Source organism: Jatropha curcas, chromosome 1 (genome assembly GCF_041381405.1).
Source record: "Jatropha curcas cultivar XTBG-Jc1 chromosome 1, XTBG_Jcur_1.0, whole genome shotgun sequence".
NCBI classification, from domain to species: Eukaryota; Viridiplantae; Streptophyta; class Magnoliopsida; order Malpighiales; family Euphorbiaceae; genus Jatropha; species Jatropha curcas.
In genome coordinates, this window is record NC_143151.1 from 4,455,526 (window position 1) to 4,469,723 (window position 14,198).

At 31.4% G+C, this 14,198-nt stretch overlaps 1 protein-coding gene and 1 long non-coding RNA gene across 19 annotated transcripts; both read right to left on the reverse strand.

The window, feature by feature from the left end:
- Positions 1–702: 702 nt before the first annotated feature.
- On the reverse strand, positions 703–1,453 carry LOC149498846 (uncharacterized). Its single transcript, XR_016321507.1, has 2 exons — positions 1,071–1,453; positions 703–912 (listed from the first exon to the last, which is right to left on the reverse strand). It is a non-coding gene; the product is annotated as an uncharacterized LOC149498846 (long non-coding RNA).
- Positions 1,454–1,966: 513 nt separating this feature from the next.
- On the reverse strand, positions 1,967–9,250 carry NCRK (Protein kinase superfamily protein). Of its 18 annotated transcripts, none has more exons than XM_020676906.3 (11): positions 8,772–9,250; positions 6,925–6,980; positions 6,672–6,748; positions 6,136–6,258; positions 5,564–5,680; positions 4,750–5,022; positions 4,388–4,629; positions 3,957–4,253; positions 3,419–3,655; positions 2,898–3,125; positions 1,967–2,717 (listed from the first exon to the last, which is right to left on the reverse strand). In XM_020676906.3, exons 3-11 carry the CDS (start codon positions 6,739–6,741, stop codon positions 2,229–2,231), a joined length of 2,076 nt encoding a protein of 691 aa, XP_020532565.1. In that variant the 5' UTR covers positions 6,742–6,748; positions 6,925–6,980; positions 8,772–9,250; the 3' UTR covers positions 1,967–2,228. The 18 variants fall into 18 exon arrangements, with proteins under 18 accessions (XP_020532565.1, XP_012064781.1, XP_020532564.1 ...); XM_012209391.4 differs by having other exon boundaries at positions 6,672–6,793; XM_020676905.3 differs by having other exon boundaries at positions 6,672–6,805.
- Positions 9,251–14,198: the final 4,948 nt, after the last annotated feature.

Sequence of the window (14,198 nt, forward strand, 5' to 3'; positions counted from 1 at the left end):
TTTTATAAATTATATTACCGGAAAAGAAATTTGTGATAGTATATGACTACACTAAATTGATTTGAGAGAGTTGATTTTTAAAATTGTTTGAAACAAAATTTTAAACTAAGACATAAATATTCTTGATTTATATTTGGTTAATCATAATGTAACAAAACAAAATATAATTACTTTTAACTATACATAATTCCTTCTAATTTGAAAGTGATTAGTCGACCATCCAATTGTTATATGGAAGATGGAAATATCAATGGAAATTAAAAAAAAAAAAAACATTTCTTAAAAATATAAATCACTTATTTTATTTTATTTTTTAGTATTGAAAGTGGGGATTTGAACCTGGATCTTTGCCAATTGCATATGGACCTACCACTAATTTATGAATTAAAGAAAAAAATATAAAATAAGTTTGAAGGCTGCTCTGCATTTCTCATCTTCAAATTGGTCCATAATTTGAAATATATTTGATATAAAATTCTATAAATGCTCTTTTTACATATAAAGGAAGTAACCTTTGTAACAATAATAATTATGCAACCAAACACAGACAACTTCCATTGTCAAACTTTTAACAAAGAAAAAAAAATTGAGAAGCTACATTAGTGGAGTTGCAACTGTGATTCAGCTCTTAAAGACAAATACAAACAAAGAAGAAGAACAAAAGAAAAAAAAAACAATGGCAGAATTTTCAAACTCCATGAATGCAACTCAAGAATACCTTGAATTTTTTTAACATAAAAAGCTTAATCATCAAAACATATACTCCAATTTTCATTTCAAATACACAAATATTCCAAGAAAAGGAAAGTAATTGAACCAAAAAAATTGCATCTTCAAGGAGGAGGAGGCCCAGGTTCAAATAGTGGAGGACAGCAGCTTGTAAACAGACCACAGCAACACAGAAACCATAAACTGCAAAATAGTAATTAAAAAAAAGAGAATCTTATAGAAACTAAATAATAAGCTCAAATTTTAGATCTCATTGTTTCTTGATATTAGTCAATGAAATGAAACAACATAAGGGTTTTTTTTTTTTTTTTTTTTTTTTTTTTTTAAAAAGAACACCTTACCATGAATCTAGGAATCCTCCACCAGCCGGTGCCGGAGGAAGCAGTGGTGTACTTGGAGGTGGAGGTGGATCCATTGGTGACCTAAAATGATTGACTAATACTTGTGCCTGGTGAAAATACCTCTGTCCAAGAAAGGCAGATAGATAGCAATAATGTAGATATAAATATGTGCACACTTTCTTCAAGTCATAACCTCAACTACCATTCAAAGAGTGAAAAAACAAGAATTGCAAATTGGAAATCCCAACTAACAAATAAACAAAGACACCTAATCGGATTGCTTTACTTACCATGTGTTTTTAATTCAATTTGCTTGATTATGGTAGTTTCCAACAGAGTATTTGAATGGCTGCAGAAGGAATTCCTCATTTTACCTTGGGCTGTTCAACTACAATGTGTGAACTTATTATTATAATTTGTTTTACAAAAAAAAATCATTTCATTACCATTTTAATTAATCAAACTATTAGGTGATGACATTTATAATTACATTAAGTTTATGTGAGAATAAGGATCAAAGCATTTAGATTAAATTGAATCAAATGCCTATTAACGACTCTGAGCAATGTCTCTAGCAAGACTAACAATCAAATAGAAACAAAATTCTACGTTTCTTTTTTGTTTCCCTCATTTAAAGGTCCAATTTTGTTGTCAATCAGATGGCGATTTGGTTGGTCTTCTTGCTTATGTGAGGAATGAGAAGTTTCGAGTTAAGCCCTGTCGAATACAATTGTTTTCACCGATTTAAGTTTGTCCCCTCGTGTAAGAACATCAATTTACAGCTGATCATTTTAATCACAAAAATTTTAAATGAATATCCTTACCGTACAAATTTTGGTGCAAGATGTAACCATCAAGCCAAAAATCAATCGAAGATTAAAAAAAAAAAGACTAGCTATATGAATTCTCTGCAGTTATCTTTTACTGTACGAGAAAAATTAAATACAGTCAAGTAAAGATTTAAGAATCATCCTGAGATCTTTTTCCTATTTTTTGTTTTTTGTTTCTTTTATAACTTCAAAAGAAGAATAAATCTCTAATGAAAAAGAAAAAGATATAACTTGCTTTTTTCCTCTCTATTTAAGAAAACAAGATACCTTGTACCAGAAATCTGCATAAAGCTAGATCAAACACTTTTGCTTTTAATCAGCTAGTTTGTCAGGGAGACTTCACATTTGCCATGTGGAATGTTTCAAACCGAGGTTCTGTTAAATCCACAGCTTCATCATCTGTCGCGCGCCAACTCCGAGCTTTAGAAGTCAAGAGGATCAACCTTTCTATATACTCGGCCGAAATTATATCTGCTTCTCTAGTATTGTGTCCAATGGAGAAAGTATGTTTAACATCTAATGGCATAGAACATACAGTTGATTGTTTGGCTGACATGTCTCGTCTCAGCTCTGCTGCATCAGCTCGACTTTCTGGTTTTTGTATATGCAGCTCAGTCTTCATGCTTTGTCTGGAAGACATCTGAATGTCTGCTTCTTTAGTGTTGTGTCCAACGGAAAGACTACGCTCAATGTCTAATTGCATAGAACATACAGGTGACTGTTTGGCCGAGATGTCTCGTCTCAGCTCTACTGCATCAACTCGACTTTCCGGTTTTTGTATATGCAGCTCAGTTTTCATGCTGTGTTTGGAAGACATCTGAATGGCAAATGAAGCATGTTAAATTTGTTTGATGTAATCAAAGTTGCATATGCATGTGGCTGAATTACCATTTGAGGAAATTTCGGATAATATTTACAGTACACAATTATAACCATTAAAAAAAATTACCAACTAAAAAAAATGTACCTGTTAGGTTAGCTATGAAAGTTATATTACCTGAAAGAGATTTACAGGGATGTTTCTCCTCCTAGATTTATCTGCTGCAATAGTTGAGAGGATTTGTACAACCTCACTCATAGATGGCCGTGCATCAGGATCCATCAGCAGGCATTCCTTCGCTAGGTAAGCCATTATTTGCATTTCTTCTTCAGGGAAATTTCCTTTCAAACGTGGGTCAGGCAATTCGGATATTACTCGCCTACTGTCCTGCAGACGAGGAGTAGCCTGCAAAAATGAGAAGTGCAAACCATATCAGTAATATTATTTCCAAAACTGTTTTGACTTGCAAATTGTTTTCTTAATGAAACAAGGTCATGAGACAATAATACAAGTAATGGCCACTTTCCCTGCGTGCGCAATGCCAATACATAGAACCAAACATGAAAACAACAGTAATTTTTTGTCTACTAAAGAATTTATGATAGTCTGCAAAGGATACATGCTGTCAAGTTATTTTGACCGCCCCAGGAAAAGTAAAGGGTAAATGCATGCGATACAATGAAGATGATTTACTTTACCCATAAGACAAGGCTTTCTTCTCCTTTGCTGGTTGATTTATGGATGGGTTGTCGACCGGTAATAAGCTCAAGGAGAACTACCCCAAAACTGAAAACATCTGACATGAGAGAGGCTCTCCCAACCATTGCATATTCTGGCGCAAAATAGCCAAAAGTGCCCTGCATTCTTGCTGGAGAATTGGAACTGCTTGGAACACCGTCAGCTTCTAAACGTTTTGCCATACCAAGGTCGGTAATCTGCAATTGCAGTTCACAGTAATTACAAATGTCAACCAATTGCAAGACTTTTATTCAATCAAGTTTAGAATCAGGGGGGCAGGTACTGGATTTTTAAATTAGTATATGGTTTTAAACATTTTATAGCGTATACAATCACATTAATTTGAATTTGCTCTATTAAGTTTTAACCTTTTACCTCCCACTAAATTATTACTTTTATACATTGCACACACTAACCAAATATTCCATTTCTGGCCCTGTTCACAATCCTACTAAGAATTAATATCCATAGCAGATAACCAATATATAATATTCTTACTTTTGCCCTCCAGTTATCATCAAGGAGGATGTTTGTGGATTTGACATCTCTGTGCAAAATTCTTGGAGCAGCTGCTTCATGGAGATACTCTAAGCCCCTGGCAGCTCCGATTGCAATTGTAACACGAGTTTCCCATTTCATGCTTTCTCCCAAAACTCCATCCATACAATCCCTCAAGTTACCATTAGGCATGTATTCAAAGACCAGCAACTTCTCAGAATGTTTCCCTTGGAATTCTGAGCAGTAGCCAAGCAAAGGCACAACATGACAATGATGAAGTCTTGATAACACTTCAACCTGAGCAATACAACAATGCGTTTAAAGGGAATATTTTGGAGAAAAAAAGTTCTCTTATTTCCAATTCAAGACAGGAATGGAGAGAAGTCTGTTTTCTTAATCAACATATTAAAAGTAACGGAAATAATAAAAACCTCTTTTGAAAAGAGAGAATCATCATCAAGTCCTCCCTGAGACTTAAGCCATTTAATTGCCACAATGTTACCATCTCTAAGCTGACCACGATATACATAACTGCATCCACCAAGACCTATAAGATTGGAATTGGAGAACTTATTGGTTGCATGCTCTAATTCAGAGTAGGAAAATCGGATTATGGCACCACGTATGATGTCTGAATTGCTCTTACACAATAAAGAACCCTTGCCAAAACACACTGAGAAGGAAACAACTCATTAAAAAACTGAACAATAAGCGGTTGAGAGGCCAAAAATTGATTAGCACGAAGTCGGGCTAATCACATAAAACGTTGTAATCATAATAAATGCCCACCTACCTGAGATAGGATTCAAGGGGGAATCAATAATAATTTTGGTTTCTGAAAGTGAAGATGCCTTGCGACTTATTAAGTTAGCAGCACTGTTGAAACTCGTTTCTCTGTCTGATGAGAATACTGGTGGCTGGATAGGGCACTTATCTTTTCTGTAGACATACCATGTTACGGAACCGAGAAAAGCAAGTGTTGTTAGTATGACGCAGAGCAGCAGAATGATGATAACAATTTTGCCAGAAAGGTGATTTCTTTTAGCTTGTGTTTGCGTAAGGGATCCTGTTTAGAAGAAAGTATATTGTTTAGAATCAAGTATACAGATTAAATCTTACCACTAGCAAATGACCAAGTGTAGATACATGGATTAACACACATGAAACAGATGATATAATAACTAAATTATATAACAAGGTTGATTCTTGTCCTAAAAAGGGAATATGAAAAGCATGATAACAGGCTATAACTCTTTGTCTCTTCCAAAGGCAAGCAGCTCAACCAAGAAATAAATCCGGGCTTTTATCTTGGAAAACAGCACCTAATACAATGCACAATACTAACAGACTGGACTTTTTTTTTTGAATAAGGAACAGTTTATTTTGTAATATTATACACAGTTATACCACTTGTATTATATTTCTCATACTAATACAAATAGAAAAGCTGCCTATAGTCAAAGGCAGTTTATTGTATCTTGTAATTTTATACCCTTTAGTACACTTGTATTATATGTCTCATATTAGTACAAATAGAGAAACTGCCTATATTCAAAGGCACCCCATTCGCTTTTATAGAGAAAAAAAAAAAAAAAAGAGAAAAGTACCAGAAGTGCAGTTGCAGGCTGTAAAACAGGCAGTATCATGACTACCAGAAGCTATTTTAGGAAATCCATCGGTGGCACAAATACATGTCCATGTACTTCCACTTGGTCCTCCAGATGCTGCATAAAACCAAGCCAGTTAAGAGATACAAACAATAAATATAGTTGTCAATCATGACAAAAATATGAAAAGTTAATTTCATAGAAGCACAATGCATGGACATTTTCCCACAACATGTACAGGGGTTTTATAATTTCAGGATATCATGGTAGTAAGGCAACTTTTTCTTCTTTATGGTTTGCCATACCTAAAGCTTGGCTATTTACAGATTATTTCTAATAAGCTTTACAGGGGGCTATGGATTCACAAATTCAAGCCTCGACTTTTTTTTTTGGGGCACTATTTCCTAGGTCAAAAACTTTTTTTTAAGATTTGATTTGCAGAGGATATTTTCATAAATGACAATTATTTATAAAGCAATGAATTTATTTTCTGCTAAACATTCAGCAGTAACTATCATATGGCAATACTAACACAAAACTTCTTGATAAGTATATCACAATCAGCAGCATACCTCTATTGCAATCACAGGATTTAGAACAGTTAGATTTAAGATAACTCTGATTTCCTTGATAGGACAGTGAACAAGTACATGTCCAATTGCTAATGTTGGAAGTCGTGGAAAGTTCATCTGCATCTCCAGTTAACCATAAAACAAAGTTCAGTGCACTTATATGGATGGTAAGAATTACAATTCTTACCCATTCATAATACCCTTCACGTTGTAAAAGGTTAGCATATTGCAACTGAAAAGGTAACTTAACCTTATGAAGCTTTTGTTATAACATCTTTCCTTTGGGAAACGTGAAAGATAACTTTCTACTGCCCAGAAATCTCCGAACAAACACCTTCCAGTTTCTGGTTCAATTATAAATGCACGTATAGTCCAACTTCTTCATAAATCTATTGCAATGGAAAAGTTAACTGGAACATGTTTGACCGGAGATATCCACGCTAGCTAGTCAACGTAACAGAGAGGGGAGAGGTAAATGGGGTCCATATTTTTTATAATTTAAAAAAAGAAATAGAAAGCTTAAACTTGATACTAACCGCAAAAACCTTGCTGAAACCAGATCAAAGCAATGAGGCAAGCAAGGACAACTTCCACTTGAAACTTCATTTATATACTAGCCATAAGACCAAAAATTGCCCAGTCAATTCTCTGTGCCAACCTAGAAGAACATCTAATACTAGTTCAACATATTCACAGTTGAAATATTGAAGAATTAAATAAATTCATTATTAAAAATTAACCAACAAAAGGAAAAAAAAAAAAAGAAAAAAAAAGAACTCGAATGGAAACCTTCATTAGGAGCTGGGATTTGCTCTCCAAACCTCCTTGATATTAAACCCTCCAATCTGCAACAGAAATGCAACAAAAGCTTAATGAAAACCGGTAGTAATTCAGCTCAACTAAAATATACAATTTGAGGAAAAAGACTAGTGCTTTAAATTTTTGTAAAAGTAAAGAAATAAGAGTTTCAACTGATTAGCAAACTACATGCTGCTTGCTAACCCCCAATCAAGAAAACCAAGACAAATGGTGCAAATTAGATAGGAATTGGAAAATCCATGGTTGGTCAACAAACATGGAAGCTTCCAATTATTTTCCATAAACATTGCAGTGCAAACTATACGAGCAAGATACAAAGCAACAGAATACCAGATTATAAACTCCATTATGGTGCCAATAGGCCAAATCTTGTGATAAATGCTCTAAGTTAATTATTGATCGTATACAGTTCTCAGAAGTAACATCTAATAAGATGGTTATATATAACTATAGGCCTTAGATGTAAAGATAGACTGAAGAAACAAAGACAAGTAGACAATTCATTAAAGGAGAAACTGCCATAATTACACATTAAGTAATTAGATAAATGCAAAGGCAGTCCAGACGTAACTCCATAAACCAAATAACAACCTGAATTTAACTCCTCAAACCATATATAACCGCATTAATGGAGAAAAAAAAAAAAGAAGACCTACTAAAGTAAATAAATTACTATTATTCAGTAGAAGCTTTAGAGAGTAACATACAGCTTCATCATTATTTTTGAAACATAGCTATTATCAACAAGCATCTAGTCAAAGCTCAATATCATGATACCCTTTATCTTCTTGTACGGGAAACTTACAAACAATTCATCAATAATCGTTAACATAACCTGAATAGATAAGCCAGTTCAATCCGAACTGAATTGCATACAATAAATTGAAGTGAAAGCTAAACCAAGCAAAACACACAGAAGGAAGTTTCAAGAATGGATAACTCCAAAATGCGGAAAAAGAAAAGTCAATCACAATTCGATTATATCATCAGCCAAGTTAATAAAGTCCAAAAGCGAAATGGGAAACAGACACTTGATAATACCATATAGTAATGGTAGATAGAGACTAGCAGATTAGCAGTGGTTTTTTCTTTAGACTAAACAAAAAGAGAAAAGAGGAGAAAAGAAACAAACCCATCCACCACACCTTCTTGATAGGAACATAATTGCAAACACGAATAGACCTTTCAACCATTTTCAGAATAGCTAATCGCTAAAGTTTAGAATCTAACAAAAACCCACAATTTGGTTATGCTAAAAAAAGAAGACATTCAAAAAAAAAATTATTTTAGAATTTGAAATTCTTGAAACATCAAAATAGCAAGTACAGTAGAGACTAGAGAGAGGCTTAACGGTTAAAAAGACTTGGCTTCAAAGCCATACGTTGCTCTGCAAAGTAGAATTTCAACGTTTCTGTTGAAGAAAGTGGGACCCATTAGCGGGTGTCGGCTGTCCTGAATTTAACAGTAGAATTGCTAATTAATCGAATTCGAAGGGCCCCGCAGGAGACAAGGACCGTATTATTTAATTTATATTCCTTTAATTAATTGAATTAATCTACACTATAATCAGGACCGTAGAGCACATCAACAGCTGAAACAAAATTGTACTAAACTTAACATCATGACGTGGCGTTTGTTGGAATAAAAGATCTTAAAATTGCGTGGCCAATGTCATCATGCCACGTCAGAACTATATAAAACCCTATTCTGAATCGGCAAGCAGCGAATTTTTTATTAAATAAGTTTGAACCGAAATCGCCATGACCAAGAGCTAAGATGAAGAAACGAAAGTAAGCAGTAGCATCGCAGCAACGAACCTTAGAAGCCAAGTACACTGTCGCTTTCGCCGGAGCTACTTATAAGCTAATTACTCGCCCTCTTGTTTCGGCCGCCATTGACGAGCTTCGCGAAGCTTGAATAGCGATTTACAGAGCAAAGAATCTACCAAAAAAAAAAATTGTTTAAAATGTGATGGAGAGGTAAGAGAGAGGAAATGACAATGTGGAGAGTTGGATGATGCAGTAAAGAAGAGGTGGCGCTCTGTTTCTCTCTGGTGATTGCAGCGGAGCCGTCACGTGGCAGTAGAATGGCGGAGACGGTGACAGTTAAGAGACTGAGAGCCGGTTGTGCAGGATGATAAATTTAGAGGCGTTGGATTGGGGAGTATAGGTTGTAGTCCCACAGTCAATTTTTCGATTATAGTGCTGGCTACGTTGTTCAAGGCAGGCAATGAGGATTGGATGAGACACTTTTCTTTGATTTTCTTGATTTTTTCCCATTGTCCTCGCCGCTTTTCTTTATTTTTTAAATACTAACAATTCTATATGGTAGTATGTTTCAAAAGTAAAAAACAATCTTATAGCTTTTCTTTGTAGGATAATCTTATGGCATTTTTTAGTTTTACTTTTTTTTTTTATTTTACAATATTGTGCGAGGGAATTGGCACATAAACAATTAATAAAATTTCTTTTATAAAATTTTAATTCACCAATGGAGTGAAATAATATTAATGTGAATTTTTATTTATAATAGAAATACTCAGAAATCAAAACTTTTTACTTTCAAACTACACCTAATTTGTTCTTATTTCTGGCATTTATTTTTAAATGGTAAAGAAAAATCTTAATTAATAATTTTAATTATTTTCTTTTTAAGTTGAATTAGTTAGTTCGGTTACAAATTTAAATTATTTTTTTAAGAAAAAAGAAATATTAATATTATCAGTTAGTTGTGTGGTCATACATGGTCTAAGTAAATTTTTTTCACTATTAATTCATCAAAGACTCGGATACCATAAAGATATTTGATAAAAAAAATGTACGCACACTATTAGTGTATTTTTCAATAGTGATAATAATTTTGAGAATTTAACTAATTAAATTGAGTAAAAAAATAAATATTTTTTTATTTTATGTTTATAATTTATTATAAATGATTGTTTATTTATTTGAAATATTAATGTATTATACTTATTTAATTTAGTGTGTCCTAAGCATGTGGATCTCCTACTTTTTTTTTAAATTATCGTATCGGGTACGTTTCTATATCACGTGATAATTTTTTTAATTTATTTTTGTATCTTTTTTTTAATGAATAATCAAAAAAATAAGAATGGACTAAATTTATTTTCGAAAAAAACTTTTATTATTTATTTATTTTGGATATAAAAGAAAAATAAAATTAATTTTTCTCTATAAATTTATTTTTATAGTTTTTTATTTTCCTTCTAATTTGAAGAGAAAATTATCGGAATTTTTTTCCCTTATATTCTTTTCTTATTTCCATAAAATAGTTTTTACTTATTAATATTAATTTAGTTTTTTCCCTCCTATATGATATTATCTAAATTGTTTTTTTTTCTTATAATCCGCACGATGCGCAGGGTAATATTAAAAGACGAAATAGTATTTTATAACATCATTCAAAAATAGTAAAATTATATAATACAATGATAAATTGTATCTTTTTGAAATCTGTTGAAAAGTTGTTATACTAAGTTATGTTTTCTTAAGTATCATGCAAAACTTTTTCATAAAGTATGCAATAGCAAAAGTCATGTATGATATGACCTATATAAAAAAAATGCATACACACTATTAATATATTTTTCAATAATGATAATAATTTTGAGAATTTAACTATTGAAATAAGAAATTAAGTATTTTTTATTTTATGTTTATGATTGATTATAAATGATTTTATTTATTTGAAATATTAATATATTACTTATTTAGTGTAGTGTGTCCTAAGCATATGAATGTCCTACTTTTTAAAAATTATTGTATCCGTACGTTCCCGTATCTCGTGTCTCATATCTGTGCAACCTAGCTTTGGTATATGAGATTACTCCTTGCACCAAGCTAACCAACTAAGGTTTTTTTTTTTTATTACCAATAAAATATAAGTTTTTTTTTTTAATTTGCTTGTCATTAAAATAAAAAATTAATTATTTTATTTTATGTTTATGATTTTTTATAAATGATTTTTTATTTATTTGAAATATTAATGTATTAATTATTTAGTATACTATATCCTAAGCGTGTGGATATCCTACATTTTTTAAAAATTATCGTATCCCATGTCTATACAACCTAACTCCTAATATATGAGACTGCTCCTTATATCAAACTAATTAACCAAGATTTTTTTTTATTACTAATAAAAATAAAGTGTTTTTTTAATTTGCTTTTGTGTCATTAAAATAAGAAATTAAATATTTTTTATTTTATAGTTTGGGTTATACGTATTGTAATTTAATTTTAATTTAAATTAATTATATTAAAATAAAAAATTAAGTATTTTTTATTTTTTATTTATTATAAATGATTGCTTATTATCATATATCCCGTACGTTCCGTATTTTGTGTTATGTGTCCGTGCAACTTAGCTGCTGCTATAAATTAAGTATTTCTCATTTTATGGCTTGGATTATTTGTATTTTAATTTAATTTAATGCATTATCTTGGTGGATGTAACTAATAGATATTATCATGATAAAGACATTATCTAAAAATATAAAACAACTTATCTTATTATAATTGCTATTATTACACTTTATCTTCTTACAACCGTGCTAAATAATTATTATCCTCCTCATATTTAATAATTTCAGAGGCTTACACTTGGCTTCCATATAATGCAAACTGCTCTATTTTTATATATATATTATAAATTTCATCAATTTCAATTTAATACCTCCTTCATCCACTTTTACCTATGTTCTCTAAAAATTTGGAGACTCCCTAAAATAAGAGTGTAGGATTAGCGTATAAAACAGTTGTCAAAGCTGCTATTGGCTTGCTACAGACCCAATAAACAGTCAAACAAACTTACTAATTGAATAAATCAAATCTATTTAACAATTGAATAAAATCATTTATTTTTTGGAATAGTTAAAATTTCACTTTTTTCTGCTTTTGAGCCCCAAATTTGTGGATTAAAAATAGATAAAGGGCAATCTTGGTAATGATTAAGGTTAATTTTGTGGGGCTTCTAATAATACTAAGCGATTAGGGAACAAAATAATTAGATACTTTAGTTGGCTCAAACTTTTGGAGCGTCAATTAAGGTAATCACCCATCGTTTGGTGGTTTATCAATCATCCATAAATAACTTGTGGATAATGATGATTATAATTCATGCTATTACGTGAACTCGAATGGGTAGTTTAGTCATAAAGAGCACTTGCGAAGTGATCTCCACAATGCAAATTTTTATTGAGCAGGAATTAATCGGATTTATCGTGTACGGTAAAAATGGATACGCACCTGTGTAGAAGTACATCTAAGAAAATCATGCCATTTAAAAAAAAAAAAAATTGAGATTTCATTAATCCATGTAAAGTAATGGAAATTTTTTGTTCAAATATTGTTTTTTGAGTTTCTATAAAAGAAATTACATGTTGAATCCTCTAAGAATTTGTAAAATTTGATAATTTTCAAATTTAGATTTAGTCTAGAAATAGATCGAGTAACACTATATAAAATCAAAACAAGATTTAATTTAGAGATTCAAAAAATTACAATTCAAGCTTACAAAGTAAAGAATGATTTCTCCAATTTAACCAGAAGTATTGAAACATGAGAGCTACTTTTTATTATGTAATCCTTATAATAGTACTTTTATTCCATCCATTTTGATGTACTTAAGAGTAATTTAAAGGAAAAAAAAATTTATAAAAAGTACCCTTGATTTTGCAAATTTTCACTTTAGTATAATTTGTGAAATTTTTTTGGACAAAATAAATTTTTGTTTTCCTCTATTAATAATTACGTAATTTGTGTTCTTGTATTGTTGACACGTTAGACTTTAATTGCCACATCACACCGTTAATCCCATATCGCATTAGATCATAAAGTAACCAAACCAACATATCATTAGGAGGATGATCTAAAACATGGCACCCCAATGAAAAGGCTCCTCTCAAGTTAGCCAATCTATCTATCTGCTGAGAAATTAGAAATTAGCTTCACGATAACAGAATCAACTACAACAGAGATCACACTCCACTTCAACTTTTGAATCCCCCAACTGCAAGATAACTTCATAACTCTAAGTTCTCTTATATTCGATATATAAGCGCTTTATTAATTTTTTCCTTGTGTAAAAATATAGAAACTTACTTATTTATATATGCATCTTATTTTTGTATTGGTATCCTTTTTAATTAAATTTATATTTTTCTTCAGAACAAAAAAAAAAAAAAAAAGCTCTCTTTTTCATTACTCTCTCCAATCCTATACACAATGCTTATGGAAATCTTAAATTGTGGGATACTTTGAAAATAAACATCTCATGTGTATTTTCCATTTAGTAATTTACGTTAACAAATTTAAACTTTTTTTTTTTTTTTTTTTTTTTTGAGGAAAGGAGATTAGCTCAAGTAGATAGTAATTCATTTTTATATCATGGTAAAATTATCTGTGTAACATCTGCACCAGATGAAGTTCTAATTTGAGATGTTCGTTTATCTTAGGCGAATTCCAAATCAACTAAATACAATATGAAAGTGATGTATGTAAGATGGACAAGTCTTAAACTAGTAAGAGGTTTTTTGAGAGTGATAGATCGTCTCTCTTAATAATTCTTTAATTTAATTTAAAATTTGTGTCATTGTGGAAATTATATATTTTATCATGCGCTCAAATTTTTTTTTTTTTAAAGAAACAAAACAAATTTATTAATGAGAATAGAAGTTTAACAAACAATTTGGAATTGAATTCCAAACTTTGAGGCTAGCGCTAAAATATGAAGCTGAGCTCGCATAATTCCTTGCCTACGAACCCATCGAACACTAAAATCAAGCTGACGCAAAAATAAAGACTTACAATCTAAAATATGAATCATCTAAGGATGAGGATAAAAGAGTAAACAATAAAACTTGTGAATCAATAACTATGGTGCCTACAGTAGATTGATTCTGCTCTAACCAGTCTAGCGTCTCACAGAGAGCTTGGGCTTCAACTAGAGATGGCGTGGACATCCCATCAAAAAGACTAGACAGCTAGCAAATAATTTCCTTCAAGATCTTCTAGCACCGATCCAAAACCACTACATGACAAATGAGGTAATATAGCTCCATCTATAAAACAATTCCAAGCACCATCAGTAGAAGGACCAAAGCACAAAGGAATTTGTTTTGCATGGACCTGCATCAATAAATTTGATGTTGAAGCAAATATAATGCCACTCATGAATACAATTTACTACATTACTCCACACTGTTGAAACAAATTCTTGGATTA

What these genes read in the sequence shown, in the direction of transcription:
- NCRK (XM_020676906.3), bottom strand. Translation starts at nt 6,741, where the DNA reads ATGAAGTTTCAAGTGGAAGTTGTCCTTGCTTGCCTCATTGCTTTGATC. An exon ending in GTTTCAGCAAGGTTTTTGCG is followed by an intron (nt 6,259 to 6,671) that starts GTTAGTATCAAG and finishes GGTTAACTGGAG; the next exon opens with ATGCAGATGAACTTTCCACG. An exon ending in AGCCTGCAACTGCACTTCTG is followed by an intron (nt 5,023 to 5,563) that starts GTACTTTTCTCT and finishes TCTTCTAAACAG; the next exon opens with GATCCCTTACGCAAACACAA.